General features: G+C 50.5%; 1 protein-coding gene across 2 annotated transcripts in view; it reads right to left on the reverse strand.

Moving 5' to 3' along the window:
- DSCAML1 (DS cell adhesion molecule like 1) overlaps window positions 1-16,543 on the reverse strand; it is a 369,715-nt gene that overhangs the window by 21,608 nt on the left and 331,564 nt on the right. For both annotated transcript variants that reach the window (XM_086339404.1, XM_086339405.1), the window contains 4 exons: window positions 14,744-14,984; window positions 11,098-11,244; window positions 8,172-8,327; window positions 481-620 (listed from right to left, as the gene is read on the reverse strand). In XM_086339404.1, coding sequence (XP_086195530.1) covers window positions 481-620; window positions 8,172-8,327; window positions 11,098-11,244; window positions 14,744-14,984 — 684 coding nt within the window. The remainder of the gene's footprint in view (window positions 1-480; window positions 621-8,171; window positions 8,328-11,097; window positions 11,245-14,743; window positions 14,985-16,543) is intronic.

Genomic DNA, 16,543 nt, shown 5'->3' on the forward strand with positions numbered 1-16,543 from the left:
GCTGTCCCCCATCTTTTCCCCTCTTCAACTGGATCCATGCTGAGGGGGCCACTTGGGGCAGAGCTCCAGCAGCCCTCTAAGCCCAGACTGACCATGCTGAAAAGCTGATTCACTTCCAAAAGCCATGGGCTAGCGAGTGCTCAGTCCAGAGCTCTGGGATCTGCTAGGAGCTTCCTTGGTCAGCCAGACCAGAAGAGCTGAGGCCCTGTCCTCCCTCTCCCACCTGCTTGAAGGAGACCCCTACTCAAATAAGCCTCCAGGGCTTGTGATAATCTTGTAGTCCTTGGAACGGAGGACTGACCCAAGATGGACTTGGGTAAGGCTTCAACCACTCTTGGGTGACCGGTGCCCATACTTATCCATGAATCAAGTCGAAACACAGATATAACCAGCCCCAGGATTTGGCCCAGAAGCAGCTGATCTATAGGGAACTTTCCTTTTCCCCTGTCCTGCTCAACATTCAGCCCTGGGCCCACTTACCGGCTGGCCAGACCCGGGGCTGGAGCAGAAGATGGTGTACTTGCGGATCACCCCGTTGGGCTTGGTTGGGGGGAGCCATGACACGACCACACTGCTGGCGGATGAAGGAACAGCTTTGATGCCCGCAGGGGGACCTGGAACTAAGCAGGGGGAAGGTGGGGTCAGTTTAGAGAATGGAGGAACAAAGCCTTTAGGAAACAATGACAGGTTGGAGAGATTAAGGCAGATTAATCTGGGAGAGCTTCCTGAAGGAGGCATCTTTGAAGCTCTGGTTTAAAGGAGGAGGTTCTAGCATGGCAAACAGTTGAGAGGATAAAGGTGATCATTAGGGGCTTGGAACAAAATCTCTGAGATGGAGGCATTGGGAATGGCCAGCTACAGAACTCTTTGGCCAGAACCAAGAACTTAAGAGACACAGGAAAGAAACAGAACCCATAAGGAATTCATCTTGATCCCAGTGGTCCTAACCTGATCCCCTAGCCAATGCTCTACTAAGCTTGTATGTAGGCCAGATATACTGGTCACTTTGCTCTTTTTGGCCTGTGAGCTCCTTGAGGCTGAGAACTCTAGAGACTCACAGAGCAGGCCTCCTCCTGAGGGTCAAAGGTCAGTGGTCAGCCAGTGGGTGACTGTGCTTCCTGCCGTGTACTCAGGGTACTGCCCTTGGGGTGCTGGCTAGGCTCTTTCTCTTTCCAGGAGGGAAAAATCTTAGAATTGGCTGAGAAACCCATCCCGAGTGGATCTGAGCCTATGGACTGTGACCTCCCCTTGCTCCCATGTCTGGGCCTGCTTGGGACCCCAGGGCCTGGAGCCTAGCAGCATCCTGTTTCCAGCCCATACTCTCCTTCATTTTTTCCTTGTATTGCTGTAACTTGTCTTCTCTCCTGGGAGCTTTTATGCTCCTTTGAACGTTGTGATGGTATCCTATTCAACTTATGTTATCTCTCTGAGCCTCAGTTTCTCCATCTATATGGACATAACAACCACATTAAAGGTTTGTAGTGAGAATCAGTGCTAATTAAGATAAAGCACCTGACATGGTGCCTAACACAGAAGAGACTCAATAAATCGTAACAGTTAGTACTTTTGCACTCCCTTCCTGCGCTCTCAGTTTTTAGCACCTACTGCAATTTTTAAAAACTCTTAACAAGTGGTCAACAATTCTAGGTTAAATAAAATACTTAGAAACAGTATCATCCATCCAGGGGCCTGAGCCCAGAAGCTGGCAGTCATCCTTGACTCTGCCCTTCCTCACTACTACAGCCTTGCCATTTATTTCTGCTAGAGGTCTCTGCTGTTCTGGGATGCAGTGGGTGGGTGTTTACGGATGGCCACGGGGGCAACTGCAGAGTTCAAGTCTTCTCTGGCCTTGCACACTTCTTTCTTACCAGTTATTAAGAGAAATATGTGTGATTGTAGACTTATCTATTTATCCTTGTTGTTCTGTTGGTTTTTGTTTCTGTGTATTTTGAGGTTATGTTATTAGGTTCCTAAAAATTTAGCACTGTTTTATTTGCCTGGTAAATTAAGTCTTTTATCATAACAAAAGTGTCCTTCTAAGAATGATTTTTGCCTTAAAGCATACAAGGTCTGATACTAATATTCCAGTTTTCTCTTAGTTTTGTATGGTACATCTTTTACCTTTTTCCATGCTTAACTTTTCTACACCTTTATGTTTTGATGTCTCCTAAACACAGCACATATTTGAGTTTTGCTTCACTGCTAGCCGGTCTGGCAGTATTTATCTTTTAACTGGAGAATTTAGCCAATTTATCTTACTACTGATACATTTGGGTCTAACTGTCCCACCTTCCTATTTTCTATTTGTCCCACCTATTGCTTTCCTTTCTACTGTCCTCTGTGCCCTCCTTTGGATTGTGCATTAAGAGAAACTCTGTTTCCCCCTTCTATTAGTTTTGCTATTATGCAGTCTTTCATAACCTTTAGATTGTGTGAGTCTCTGACTTACCAAAGTCTAGTAACTGCCGCTTTTCTTCTCAGATAATGCGAGGACTTGGAATTTCCATTTACTATCTCTCCATTTACATGCCATTGTTATATATTTTAACTCTGTAATATCTGGACACCCCTTTCAAGGTGATTACATCATCATCATTTTATGCCGTCAATATTGATTTCAATTTACCCACATATTCGCCATTAATTGCTCTTTTTTCCTTTCTTCCCACATCACTGAGCTTCTATCTGGGATCCTTTTCCTTCTAGTTAAAGAACACCCTTTAGTATTTCTTTCAGGGCAGCTATGTTGGTGATAAGTTCTCTCAGTTTTTGTTTGTCTGAAAACGTCTTGATTTCACCTTAATCTTGAAAAATATTTTTAAAAGGTATAAAGTCACAGGTTGATAACTATTTTTGTTTTCATACATACTTTAAATATCTCATTGTGTTGTTTTCTGGCTTCCACTGTTTCTGATAAGTGAGCTGACAGTCTTATTTTTGCTCCTTTGAAGGTAACTGGTTTTTCCATCCTCTGGTTGCTTTTAAGACTTTTCTCTATTTGTTTATGTTTCAGTAGCTTTATTATGATAAGCCTAGGTGTGGACTTTAAGTTATTCCTTGTGAAGGCTGTAGAGCTTCTTGCGTTTGGGCTTGATATCTTTCACAACTTTGAAAAGTTTTCAGACATTTTATCTTCTGCTCCATTCTCTTTATCCTCTTTTTTGGATATCTTCTCACAACTTCTATGTCCTTGATACTCAGAATGTAGTCCATGGATTAGCAGCAGGGTCGCCTGGGAGCATGTTAGAAATGCAAAATCTCAGGTTGTACCCTAGACCTACTAAATCAGAATCTCAATTTTAACATGATTCCTCAAGTGATTTGTATGCACAGTAAAGTTTGGAAAGCATCGCTCTATGTCTTATTTGCTCTTTTATTTTCCATTCTTTCGTCTTTTTGTGCTTCATTTGATATTATCTTCTGACCTATCTTCTAATTCACTAAGTATCTCTTCAGCTGTGTCTAATTTGTTATTAAGCCTATCTAGTGAGTTCTTAATTTCAGATATTAGTAGTTTTTGTTTCTAGATGTTTTATTTCATAGCTTCCAATGCTCTTAAAATTTAATGAAACCCATTTGGAATTCTTGCAGAGCTGCTTCTTTTGTCTTTTTCTGCGGGCTTTTATTCACACTGTCCCCATTGTTTTTATTGTATGCCAGACACACTATTCGCAAAGTTGTTTGTGGAAATAATTTGAGGTCTCAGATGATATAATCATCCTAAAGGGAGAACTCATGTTTGCGTCCAGCAGGCACCTGCAATCTGGGACACTAACAACCTGAGGTCACCTCAATCTAATTTCTAGGACTGAGATGATCTGAGGCTGAGCTGTTTACTTTTGGTCCACTTTTAGAGTTCTGCCCTTCATGCTCTCAACTCAAAGTAGGCTGGAGTGGGGAGCAGAGGAGGGTTCACTCTGTAGCAGGCCCTGGCCTCCAATTCATGTCTTTCTGGCACTGCTCAGTATCTCAGTCACTGCCTCTAGACTCAGCAAACATCCCTCGGGGGAAGAGCTGTCCCAAATACCAAGATCACCTCCTGGGCCTCTATTCTCCCTTGGATCCTGGCCCAGTAACTCTTCACTTTCCTGCCAGCTCTCTAATTACCTTCAAGCAAGTATTTAAAAATATTTTATTCAGATTTCCTAGTGTCCAACAAGGAGGAGAGTGGATTGGAGTCACACTCTCTACCATTCCTGGAAGTGGAACCCCTTTGATATGTTTCCCTAAACCTGTCCCTCCTCCTTCCTTCATCCTCATTGCTGCTGCCCTTACACACACCTTCCTTTTCTTTGCCTAGAGGCCCACAGGTTCTAAGAGGCCTTTCCCACCCTAGTCCTTATCCCCTATTCGCTTCCTATGACCAATCCTCCATGCTTCTACAAGAGTTATCACCTAGGTCATGCCTCTTTCTCAGTTAAAAACCTTTAAAGTGGTCCTAAGTCCAACCCAACTTTGCACTCTGAGGCTATATAGATAGGTCTGGTATTCACAGGGCAGATGAGCAGCAGGCAAGAGGTTTCGAGCTAAAGAACTAAGTATAGCCAAGCCAGTCTGGAACCAAGCTCAGACTGAGAGATCTGGACTTAAGAAGTGAGCTTGAATTGATATGCTTGCATTTTATCTTGCTTTTCTCTAAATTCTCTGTCAATTTTATTTCCTTTGGCAAAATCCTGCGGGGGCCTGGTGGGGGTGGTGTGTAGGAAGTTGCAGTGTCTTCCGATTAGGATATTTGTCCAAGGTGCCGTGGCAGAGCTGGGACTAGAATGTGGATCTGTGTGCTTTCCAAGTCAGCTGAGTAATACCTGTAATGACTGCCACCTACAAATTGCAGACCCCGGTGGCAGTGGAGCAGTAGGGTGGGGCGGGCTTGCTTGCCTGCCTACCCCTCTGCCATCATTCCTCCCTATTCCTTGCTTGCGTGGGTAACCCGTGCTCCTCCACCCTTCAGAGAAATCTGTCTCCATCACCTACACCAGAGGACTTATCATGCTTAGAGTAAGTCAGCCATGATAATTCCATTCTCCTCTCAGTGACTGGCTTTGCGAGAGGCATATTGCCCTGCTGTTGTTGATGGGAAATGAGCATACGTCTGCTGAGGGGGTTTCTGGGAAAGGTTTCTTTTACTTCCAAGAGACGCACGCCCATAGGAAGAGACTGCTTCTCTCACTCTGAACTCTGTCTTGTCTGGCGTGATGCCTGGAGCTGCAGGCATCTTGAAATCATGGGAGGAACAGCTGACAGGCTGAGGATGGCAGAGCAGAAAAGATGGGAACCAGTGAGTTACCCAACCCCGGAGCTGCCCTACTCAAGACTTCTTGTTTTGTGTGATAATAAATGTGCTTATTGCTTCAATCTTTTTTTAGTTGCATTACGCACAACCAAAAGCTTCCTAACTGACACAAATGGTGTGATGGAAAGCATAGAGGTTGGGGAGGCAGGAAAGCTCTCATTTGCCACCCATCAGTTTTGTAACCTGCAGCAAGTTGTTTTAGCTCTCGAGGCCTCCGTTTTCTCATCTCTAAAATGGAAATAATACCCTCCCCAAAGGGCTATTGGAAGGCTGCTGCTGCTGCTCAGATGCGAGTCGTGTCTGACTCTTTGCGACTCCATGGACTGTAGCCTGCCAGGCTCCTCTGTCCATGGGATTCTCCTGGTAAGAATACTGGAGTGGCATGCTACTTCTTCCTCTGGGGGATCTTCCCAACCCAGGAATCAAACCTGCGTCTTGTGCACTGGGAGGCAAATTCTTTACCATTACCACTCTTTACCACCTGGGAAGCCAGGTACTGGAAGGTTAAATCATGCTTATGATGGCACATCACACACACGTCAAGTTATGACCATTGTTCTGGATGAGATCTCATCTGACAGTGGGTTCCTTTCAGCTTAGGCTTCCCCCAAGGGCACCTGGGTCCACCGGAAGCAGTCATTTCATTGCCAGCTCTGGGTAAACCAACTACCATTTGCCAGCCCTTGACATTTTAGAAAGGATTCTGTGGTTAGGCTGTTTCTTACAACATCTAGATGAGGCGAACCAGCTGACAGGTTTTATCATGAGGAAACTGAGGGGCAGAGAGGTTAGTGACTTGCCAACAAGTGGCAGGGCTGGGGCACCCATATCTGCTCCTCCCACCCCATGAAGCTGCCACCGTAGGATCCTGGCCCCTGCTGTGCCCCTGTGACTCCACAGGCAGCTCTAGGGTGGGGAGAGCTTCTTGGAGGGAGGGTTGTGCTCCTCGACTTTGGGTTCCCTCATGGGTCTCACCTTGGTCAGTCAAACATGTGGAGACGCTTATAACTCAGGCCTTTGGAACTGTCATGGTTGTTTAGTCACTAAGTCATGTCCAACTCTTCTGCGACTCCACGAACCACAGCCCACCAGGGTCCTCTGTCCATGGAATCTCCCAAGTAAGAATAGCAGAGTGGGTTGCTATTTCCTTCTCCAGGGGATCTTCCTGACCCAGGGATTGAACCCAAGTCTCTTGATTGGCAGGTGGATTCTTTTTCCACTGAGCCTCCTGGGCAGCCCCTTGCATCAAAATAGGATGCAAGAAAGTCTGGAGGTCTGGGTGGTTAATTTCTAGAGGCCAGGAAGGTGCCAGTGTGTATGTGTGTCCCTGAGGCCCTGAAAGGGGCCAGGCTCCGAGCACCATCCCCGGTAGGTCTCCACACGAGAGCAGGTGGCTCTGCCTGGAGCTGTCCCAGGAAACCTTGATGCGGGGATTAATGACAGGAAAAGTAGGGCAGGCAGGTTGGTAAATATTTAATTGCTAAGAGCTTAAGTGGGGGGAGGGGGCTGATCTGATGGAAAGGGAGGGGCTTAGGGAGAGTGGGGAGCATTAATCACAGTTAGTCCCGTCGCCAAGTCACCAAGCTGGTCTGCACTGGGAGAGGTCCACTATCACTCCCAGCCTGAGCTGCCCCTCTCTACCTCCTGTCACCCCTCCAGCTCCTTCTGCCAAATTGTCTGGATAGGACCTAGACCAGGGGTCTCTGTATCCTTTGGAAAAAACCAAGGCTGAGTTGGAAAGAGGCCAAAATGCCAACCTTGGTTACTGTTTATGAAGCACCCACTGGATGCAAGTCATGTCATATCAATTGACTCTTTAACCACATTGCACCTGGCTAAGGAGAATTAGAATCAACTAAGTGTTGGGGTTGGCGGGGTGAGGAAGGAAGTGGAAGAGGAGCCCAGAGCTGCAAAGGGTCACATATGGTACCTCCTGTCCCCAGTGAGGCCCCTTGAGGGGTACAACTCTGACCTGGGTGGGAAGTCTGACCCTTGTCTGGACCTGATCCCTCCTGGGCTGACTCAGCCCCCAGCCTCTCCCATCTGACTGCATCACTCTACCCTGGGGGTTTGGCTCCTTATCTCCCTTTTCTTCCAGTTCTGCCCTCAGGGGGAGGGGCTTTGAGATCACAGATCCAAATGCAGGCACATCCCAGTCCTGAGAGTGTCCCCCCCCACCACACACCCATCAGAGTCTAGGGCCTGGCCCATTCACTCTGGGGCCTCTGCAGCATGATCACCAAGTCACTAACCCGGGTGATGTTCCCGTTCCCGGCATCCCCAACCTTCTGTATCCAGAGAAGACCAGCCTGAACCCTGCAGGGGAGCAGATGCCACAGAGAGGATGCTCTTGGGATGGGGTGGGAGGAGAGGCTGTATCTGGCCTCTGAATCCAGTGCTACAGGGGAAGGGGTTATGGTGGCTTGTAGGTTTAGGCATGAGTCCTGGGGCGCTTCACCACCACCCGCAGTAAGCTGTATTCTCCCAAAGCAGCGCTCCCAGAATTCTCAAAGTCACCCTTGTTGATCAGTTGATAAGTCATGTCTGATGCTTTGAAACACCATGGACTACAGCACGCCAGGCTCCCCTGTCTTTCACTATCTGCCAGAGTTTGCTCAAGTTCATATCCACTGAGTCAGTGATGCTATCTAACCATCTCATCCTCTGCCACCCTCTTCTCCTTTTGCCTTCAGTCTTTCCCAGCATCATGGTCTTTTCCAATGAGTCACTCTACAGAGAATTAAGGGATAGGAGAAAGGACGGGGCTTTGCTCTCCCCCTTAACTGTGGGTGGGGTGAGCAGTGGAAGGCTGGAGCAACAAGTCCTGGGAGCTGGCCCCGAGTGCCGAGGCCGGGCTGGGTGGGAGGAGCGCACTCACCGTCCTCCTTGGTCTGGATGTAGAGCACGCTGCTGCGCACGCCATCCCCGGCCTGGGTGTAGGCCAGCACCTGCACACTGTAGTTGGTGAACTTCTCCATGCCTCGCAGCTCCACCCGCTCCCGCGTCGTGGTGATGTTCTGCATCTCGCCCCACTCTGCCGGACACGAGCATCCTCTGAGTGCGGCCCAGGCCGGCCAGGCCAGGCCATGGTCCCTCAGCCACTGCCCATCCACCAGCCTGGGCTTGGACCTTGACTCCATGGTGGTGGCAACGAGGGGAACCTTTCACCTCAAGGTCATGATTGCAGACTTGCGACACTGCTCCCAGGCCGTATCTCTCCCCAAGTGGCCCAACCAGGGTGACCCACAAATGCCAGCTGGGCCTCAGCCCCTAGTCAACCCTGTACCAAATTCAACTTAATGCTTTCTCTATAAAATAGTTCTACCTCTCTCTCCCCCTGAATCTCACTTCCCTGTCCTCCACCCACCCCTCTCTCCATGTGAGGGACCCCAGGAGTGACCTGAACCCAGAAGGAGCCTTGGCCAGGTGGGCAGTGGCAGCTGTTTCTCTTGGCTGCCCAGCACCTCTGAGAAATGGAGTATTTCCTGCCATATCAGTAAACAAGGATGTCACAATCATCATTCTAGCCCTCTAAATCCTTGAATCCCTGAGCCCTAGGGGCACTCAGGAAAGAGAAGAATACCTGGGTGATTTGGCAGATCTCAGGTTGCAGCCACTCCCTACAGTAAACACTGAGGAACTCAGGATGTAAAAAAATGCAGGATAGTGAGCTGCTTATGAAAGGAATGATTTCCGTGAGTCCAGACTCTTACATCTTCCCATACACAGAAAAGGGCTAAATTCCTTAACTTGGAATATCTGGCTTTCTTTCATTCACAAAAATACTTTTGACCTTCAGACTACTTGGCTTTGGTGGCAAAACTTCTATATAATCTCTCCCCACCTCCTTGGAGCAGTTCTCTCAGGGATACTTGAGATGCTATCTCCCAGGCTTGAAGTCCTAAAAATTCCCACCCCAAATATTAATAACTCTCAACTTTCAGGTGGTGACTGCTCTTGAAGTCGACACCTCCTTGGGCTCTCGGCTCTCATAGGCGATGGAGCCAGGTGGCATGACCTGTGACAGGCTGGGGATGACTGCCCTGCACCTGACTGCTTCTGGACCGGCACCCTGAACTCTCGAGAGGATAAGGGGTTAAGTCCCCATTACCTTCCCCCCACATCAAGGACATCTTGTCTGCAAAGAACCTGCAGAGAGAACATGGGCGAGGCTGCTGGAGTGACAGCCATGGCCGGGAGGGCCAGGCCTTCCTCGGGCTCAGCGAGGACCCATCACCCTGGATCTGCCAAGAACTTGCTATAGATGCTGAAGAAGAGCTTAGGGAGAGCGTCCCATGGGACAGCCAGGGTCTCAAGAGGAGGAAAGAGGCTTCTGAGCTGACAACCTTCCCCCTGAGGCTACTGGGATTTTTTAGAAAACAGCCCCAGACACCAGCTGAAGACAGGCTGTGCGGAAGACAAGTGCCAGCAAACCCACCCTGGCGCCTCACGAGGGACCTGGCGCAGGCATAGGCCTGGTCTCGGGCCTAGCCGCAGACTGGCCACAGTCTGCCAGGGTCCAGAGGGTGAGGACTCCAGGCCCAGCCTGAGGGGACTCTGGGTCAGTGGAGGGGGACTCAGAGGCCTGAGAAGTGGGACTTTCCTCTCCCAGGAGGTCAGAAACCAGAGTGGACCTGTCTAGGACTAAAGCCAGAGAAAGACCCAGGAGGAGGGCAGCCTGGCCATCAATTCTGTGGCCTTTGGAGACTAGTGAAGCTGATGCCTTTCTCACCTGAGGGCTGAATTGGGGAGCCACAGCGTTCGAAAAGGGGGAGCGAGTTCTGGAAAATGAGCCTTTTGTGGCTCAGCACAGATGAGATGAGGCCATCTCACCACATAAGGCCCCAGAAGACCTGCAGGGCTCCGCACTCCTGGGGGAGAAGGTGGAGGCGTGGCAGGGAGAGAGAATTCCTGTCAGCAGTGCCTCTGGGCAGACCAGTACCCGGGTGGGGGCTGGGGAGGGCAGCTGGCCCAGGGGGCTGGGGGTGAGCTGGAGTCCCAGGTCCTCCAGGAGAGAAGGAACGGGCCAGGTGACCAGTGGCAGGAGGCTCAGGATATGGCGAGGCAAACTCACGTCCACAGTGTGGGATGCTGGGCCCCTGGCTTGCGTGACTTCCTGGTCCAGGGCTCTGCTGCACCAGTGGGCAGGGGCTGCTGTGTTTGCGGGGCTGCACTAGCTCATCCTGTGGGAAGGCGCCCAAAGGGCTGGGCCACTGTCTTGGCTCTCCTCCCTCTGCTGTTCCTAACGGCAGCTCCACTGTGCACCCTTCCCCGCTCGTCTCCAGGTCCTGGGTAGCTCAGCTGCACAGAATTCAGGTCTCGCCATCCATCTGGCCAAGGGACCCTGCTTCCTCCTCTGGCCCCTCAGTCCTAGGCGGTGACAGCTTCCTGCTGGTGCTAGTCCCTGGGACCCCAACTTCCCGCCACACTCCTCTGAACGCAGAGCCTTCATTAAAGTCTCAATTGTCCCGTTTGAGTATACCACCTGTTTCCTGACTGACATGGCCACAAAGTCCTCATACCAACACATTCCATCAGAAAAGCCAGTGTGTCCATCTCACCCCTTAAGCCACTGCCCAACATACTGCTGAACAGGAGCAGCTGGTGTCTGTCCCCAGCAGAAAGGTGACCGTGCACACACCTCTCACTCTGGCCCCTGGCTCTGGCGTGGGAATAAGGGGTGCAGCGGAGAGGCTGGACTTCCGCTCGACATCCCACGGGAAGATGCTCAGCTCTAAGTGTGGGCCTCCAGCAACCCCTGGCCTCTCACCCCGCGAGCCGGCCACCACCCCTAGCAGACTCACCCCCGTCAACATAGAGGGACCAGAAGATGACCCGATAGCCTTTGAGGACGCCGTTGAGGGTGCTGCGCGGGGGCTCCGACCAGGAGATGACGGCCACGTCGGAAGTGATGGACAGGGCCCGGACGTTCTCGGGGGGCTGGCTGGGCACTGCGGAGGGGAGAGCCAAAGGGCCTGGTTAGGGAGGTACAGGACAACACGCATGTGCAGGCAGGACCCTGCTGCCCGGCCAGAGGAACCTCGGGTCACACAAGTGGGAGGCCCTCCTGACTCAATGAGTCTCGAGAGTTTGGGCTGGTGGCTGGGAAGGGAAACCAGTCTCCTTCCCTGAAAATTTGGGTGAATAGAGGTCTTTCCAGCTTGGTTCCTGGGCTCTGGCTGGCATGTTCCTGATTCTGGGTAAGTGCTCAGGGAAGAAGGTGATGCAGTCCGGGCATGAGCTCCTGGGGGTTCACCAGTGGGCACCACAGCCCAGGGAGTCCACCTCCGCTGAACGTAACAGAATGTGGAAGACCAAGCCAGCCCCGGGGGGAGTCTGTAACTGATGCTCTTATCTGATGGCTGCCAGCCATGTGTGTCCCCGCCCCTGTGCCAAACTGAAGGGAAGGAAAAGAAGGAAAGAGGCTCTCAAATAACCCTGGGGCAGGAGAGAAGAGGTCCCTCAGACACCTTTAGGACTTCTGGAATCACTGCACTTCTGTCCCTTGTCCCTGCACCCAACACACCAGCCTGGGTGGCCCACCCTGCCTTTAACCCTCTCCATCTGAGAACTTAACATAAGTCCCAGCCTCTGGGGGTGGCCCAGCTGCAGCTCGCCCGTCTGAGACGAGAGACGGGCAACACGAGGCCCCAAGGAGCCACCTGGGCCAGGGGCAACTTTGCTGGCACTTCCGCTGGTTTCCGAGGAGCTGGGGGCAAAGGGCAAGGCCACGTCTGCTTCGCTCTGAGTGGGAGAAAGGAGGCACAGGCTGGATGGAAGGTAATTAGATCCCATTGCCCCACAAGAGGCAACTCTAATTTTTATGAGCATTTAAATGATAATACATCATCCTAACGATCCTCTCTGAGAATGATTATTGTTTCATATTACTTAGGTGTAAAAATATAAGCACCATGTAATTAGGGACCCAGTGTAATAAACTAATACAGATCGCCCGTTCGAACAAAATGAAGGTAATATAATTATGGAAAAGACACTATTGCTAAGGCAGGGGCCCTTGAATACCCCAGGAGGAGTGCTAATATTGCCAGGAAACGATCAGGATCTGACAGGCTAACGAGGGCCTCAATTAAGTATGAAAAACTGCTGAGCAAATGCTGCTGGAAACTTTCTTCCCCCTCTCCTCCTTTGTTTGGAAAATGTCTCCACGGCCCATGCTGATCTCTCCCTGTTGGTAATCTCAGCCCCTCTGTATCCCTCTCAAAAGCAAGGGATGTGGGGCCCTCATGGAAGCCAAGGGTGGGCCCGGCCAGGTTGTTTTCTGGGATGGCCCTGGAGGATGGAGTTTAGTGTTTGGTCAGGAGTGCTGATATGGACTTGGGGCAGCTGTTCCCCCTGGGGGTGACTTCCCTGAGCATCCTGCATCCATGTCATTTGGTCCTGCATCCAGCCTCACTCCCAAGAAAGAGGGTAACAACAGGGTGAAGTAGAAAGAGTATGGGATTCAGGGTCAGGTCTGGATTTTGACCTGGGCTCTTCTTCATCAGATGGGCAATCTGGACAGGTTATTAGCCTCCGTGAGTCTTGGGTCCTTTTATGGGCAATGACCTGGCTGTTAGTGCTCGGGTTCTCACAGGTGATCCCTGCACCAGCAGCATCAGCATCACCTGGGGATTTATTAGACATGCACATATTTGGCTCCCACCCCAGACCTGCTCAAGCAGAACTCTGGGGGAGGGCCCAGCAATCTGTTTACAACCCTCTGATGTGCACTCAGGTTTGAGAAGCACTGTGTCAGAGTACTGCTTGGGATGGCACCAATGGTACTTAATGGTTACAAGCTGGTCTTCCTCTATCCAGCCAGGCCTGTGGCCAGGAGCAGGCGGTGGGGGATGGGCTGGTGAGGATGTGGGGTGGTGGAGGGGGTGAGGGATTGGATGGAATGTTGCTCAGGTGCTTCTCTGGGCCTCTCTGCATTCTATGCACTTTTCCCCCCTTCTGTGTTCTCCCTTTCCCCCAGGGGCTCAGTGCACTGACATCTGCTCCCTCTCACAGCCTAGCTTGAGCCCCAGAGCAATTAAATGGGAATCTCTGGGGATGAGGCCAGGCATCAGGATTTTTAAACTCCGCAGATAATTCTAACTTGTAGCCAAAGTTAAGAACAACTGATATGAGTTAATCTACTTTCTGGTGTTTCTGACCTGATGTGTCCTCCCTCCCAAAGGTGTTTGCGTTTCCAGAGAGAATGAGGTAGGGAGAGGACATTGCTTAGCAAAAGGAATGACTAATGGTAGAATGCTGGGTGTCTGGGTGGCCATGGAGCAATGGCATTATGTTTCCAGGGCAGTCAGTTCCCTCCCTTTGCTGGGGGAAGGCTCAGACTCAGTGACAGGTTTTAATCTCATATCTTGGTCTTAGGCTGGGGTATCACTGCTAAGTCACTTCAGTCATGTCCGACTCTGTGAGACCCCATAGACGGCAGCCCACCAGGCTCCCCCGTCCCTGGGATTCTCCAGGCAAGAACACTGGAGTGGGTTGCCATTTCCTTCTCCAATGCATGAAAGTGAAAAGTGAAACTGAAGTCGCTCAGTTGTGTCCTACCCTCAGCGACCCCATGGACTGCAGCCTACCAGGCTCCTCCGTCCATGAGATTTTCCAGACAAGAATACTGGAGTGGGATGCCAAACTAAGGAAGCCCTATTTACTCTGCTCTTTGGGGGCTGTGTCCAGCCTGGCTACGTCTCTTGGGGTGGGTATCAAGGGTCACGTCTCCTTTCGTTTCCTAGCACAAGCTCAGGTAACAGTGGGGTCTTCTCTGTGCTTGGAGAGCAGGCATGCTCCTGCTGCCTCTTAACCCTCTCCTCCTGAGAAACCAGGCCCCATCATTCACTCAAAGTTGGAGTCCTCTCCAACCCTCAAAGAATTCAGTTTTAAAAACTGGGCTCCAAATCTTCTGTCCATGGACCTTGGTATTTTGTAACTCCACAGTCTCTAAAACAGATGGTGGACAGCTTCTAGCTCAGAAGTACATAGGTAACTTGGCTTCTGCCCTTTTTCCAACCTGGAGGGCCTAAATGAAGAGAAATAGGACCCAGAGTGTAGAGGAAAGAGCTTGGGGAGAGAGATGGGTGAGGGGCCAGGATGAGGGAGGAGGAAAAGGCAGAGGGAGAAGATGGATGGAGAGTCAGAGAGATGCACAGACAGGCACTCAGACAGACCAGTAGCTCAATAGAGAGACCGATGGGCAGAGCATTAGAAAGTGATGGATAGAGAGCCAGCCAACGGATGGAGATTCCCAGAGGCCTAAATGGACCAAGCATCCCTTGAGAAGCCAATGGGTGAGAGGGGATGGAGGGATCCAGGGAGGCTGTGTGTACCACAGGATGATGGGGCCCAGGAGCAGGGAAGGGCCCCCAGCCCTCCCTGGAAGCCCTGCGGCTCTGCCCGCAGCCGACATCTGTACCCATTACCCTCTACTGGTGCCCTCACCGTCCTCCAGGGTGGTGGCATTGATCTCGCTGGATGAGGGCCCCGTGCCTGCCCGATTGAAGGCCTGGACCACCACGCCATATTGGGCGAACTTCTTGAGGTTGTCCAGGGTATAGACCTCGCTGTCCCCAGTGGCCTTCATCTCCACGATGCTGTACTGCCCGTTGCTGCCCGGGCTGTTCTCTCTGTAGCCGATCTGGTAGCCACGGATGACACCGTTCTGCAGCTCCTTCTTGGGTGCCTGTGAGTGTAGGAGTGGGAGGGTGGTGGAGGGGGACAAAGACTCAGTGACATTCTGAGAGGACGCTCTTACACCCAAAGGCAGGTCATGTCACTCCCTTGCTCCCAAGCCTTCCAAGGCTCCCATTCCACCCAGAGTCAAGGCCAAAGTAAAAGCAACCCAAGTGTGCACAGACAGGTGAATGCATAAAGACGATGTGGTCCATATATGCAATGGAATATTATTCAGCCTTAAAAAGGAATGAAACTTTGATAAACTGAACAGCATCAATGAACCTAGAAAATACATTAAGTGAGATAAACCAGACACAAAAGGAGCAATACTGCATGGTGCTTCTCCGAGGTGCGTACAATTCCCAAATTTACAGAAACAGAAAGTAGGACAGAGGTTACTGGGGGCTAGGATGGCTGGGCCAGCAGAGTTTCTGTTTGGGATCATGAGAAAGTTCTAGAGATGGACAGTGGTGACGGCTGCTCAACACTGTAGTTGTACAATGCTGCTGACCTCTACCTATGAACATGGTTAAAACGATCCGTTTTGTGTACATAAAATGGTATGGTACCACAAGTTGAAAAAAAAAAAGAGTCCTTGACTTTGATGCGAGCCCAGCCCCTCTTGGAGCTGGACCGCCCTTGACATCCTGGCCAGCGGCTGGGGTGCGTGGAGAGCCCAGGCCTGAAGCCGGCTTCTGGACGGAGGGACAGAGATGGGGTGACAAGGGGGTGACAGGGGGGACCTCGGAGCTCTGCCTGGGCTGGCGGGAATGAAGGGCTGATCCCAGGTGGGCAGGCCAAGGGAGAAGACTCCACTGGCGTCAGTCTTGGGGTGGAAAATACACTCTCACCCCCAGCAAAAACCCTGATACACAACCAGCCGCACACACAGGTGTTCTGAGAGAGAAAACATCAACAGGGAAACACTGACACGGACATTCTTGAATATGATCACACACACACACGCACACACACACACGCACATACACACACTCACTCACATATACACACACACTCACATACATAGGATCTTGATACGTCCCCTTATATCTGGAACCACGAACACACGCAATCCAGCCCATCAAAACAAACATCCCAATACATACCTACCCATGGCCAGAAACATACAGACTCACAAATAGAAACTGGCTCCTTTAAAGAGGGGACATGCCCATCTATATATTGAGACAGCACACACACCAGTACATAGAAAAACAGCTTGAATCAGGGTTGTAAAGATGATGCAGTTAATTTAAAAGCCCACCTTTTACTGTACTAAAAAATAGTGTGATCAAAAACAATTAAGTTAGTAAAACAGCTCATTTTTTAAAATTCAATGAGTGTTTTAAATGAACTGCATTTTTCAGCTCACCGTTAACTCAATATAATGAAGTTTTAAATTTCACATAATTGTTTTGAACTCACTAACTAGGTGTGTGTGTATTTAATTGACTTGACTTTTCGTTGCTGCCTGAATAATGCTTCTCTCTGCACTTGGACAGTCCTGTTTGATAGTTGGTAAGAGGGGGAATTTTTGAATGTGGGTGTTGTATCTACACAATCAGG

The sequence above is a fragment of the Bos grunniens genome, chromosome 15 (assembly GCF_055505025.1).
Source record: "Bos grunniens cultivar Pamir isolate PY7600 chromosome 15, Bosgru_T2T1.0, whole genome shotgun sequence".
NCBI lineage: Eukaryota > Metazoa > Chordata > Mammalia > Artiodactyla > Bovidae > Bos > Bos grunniens.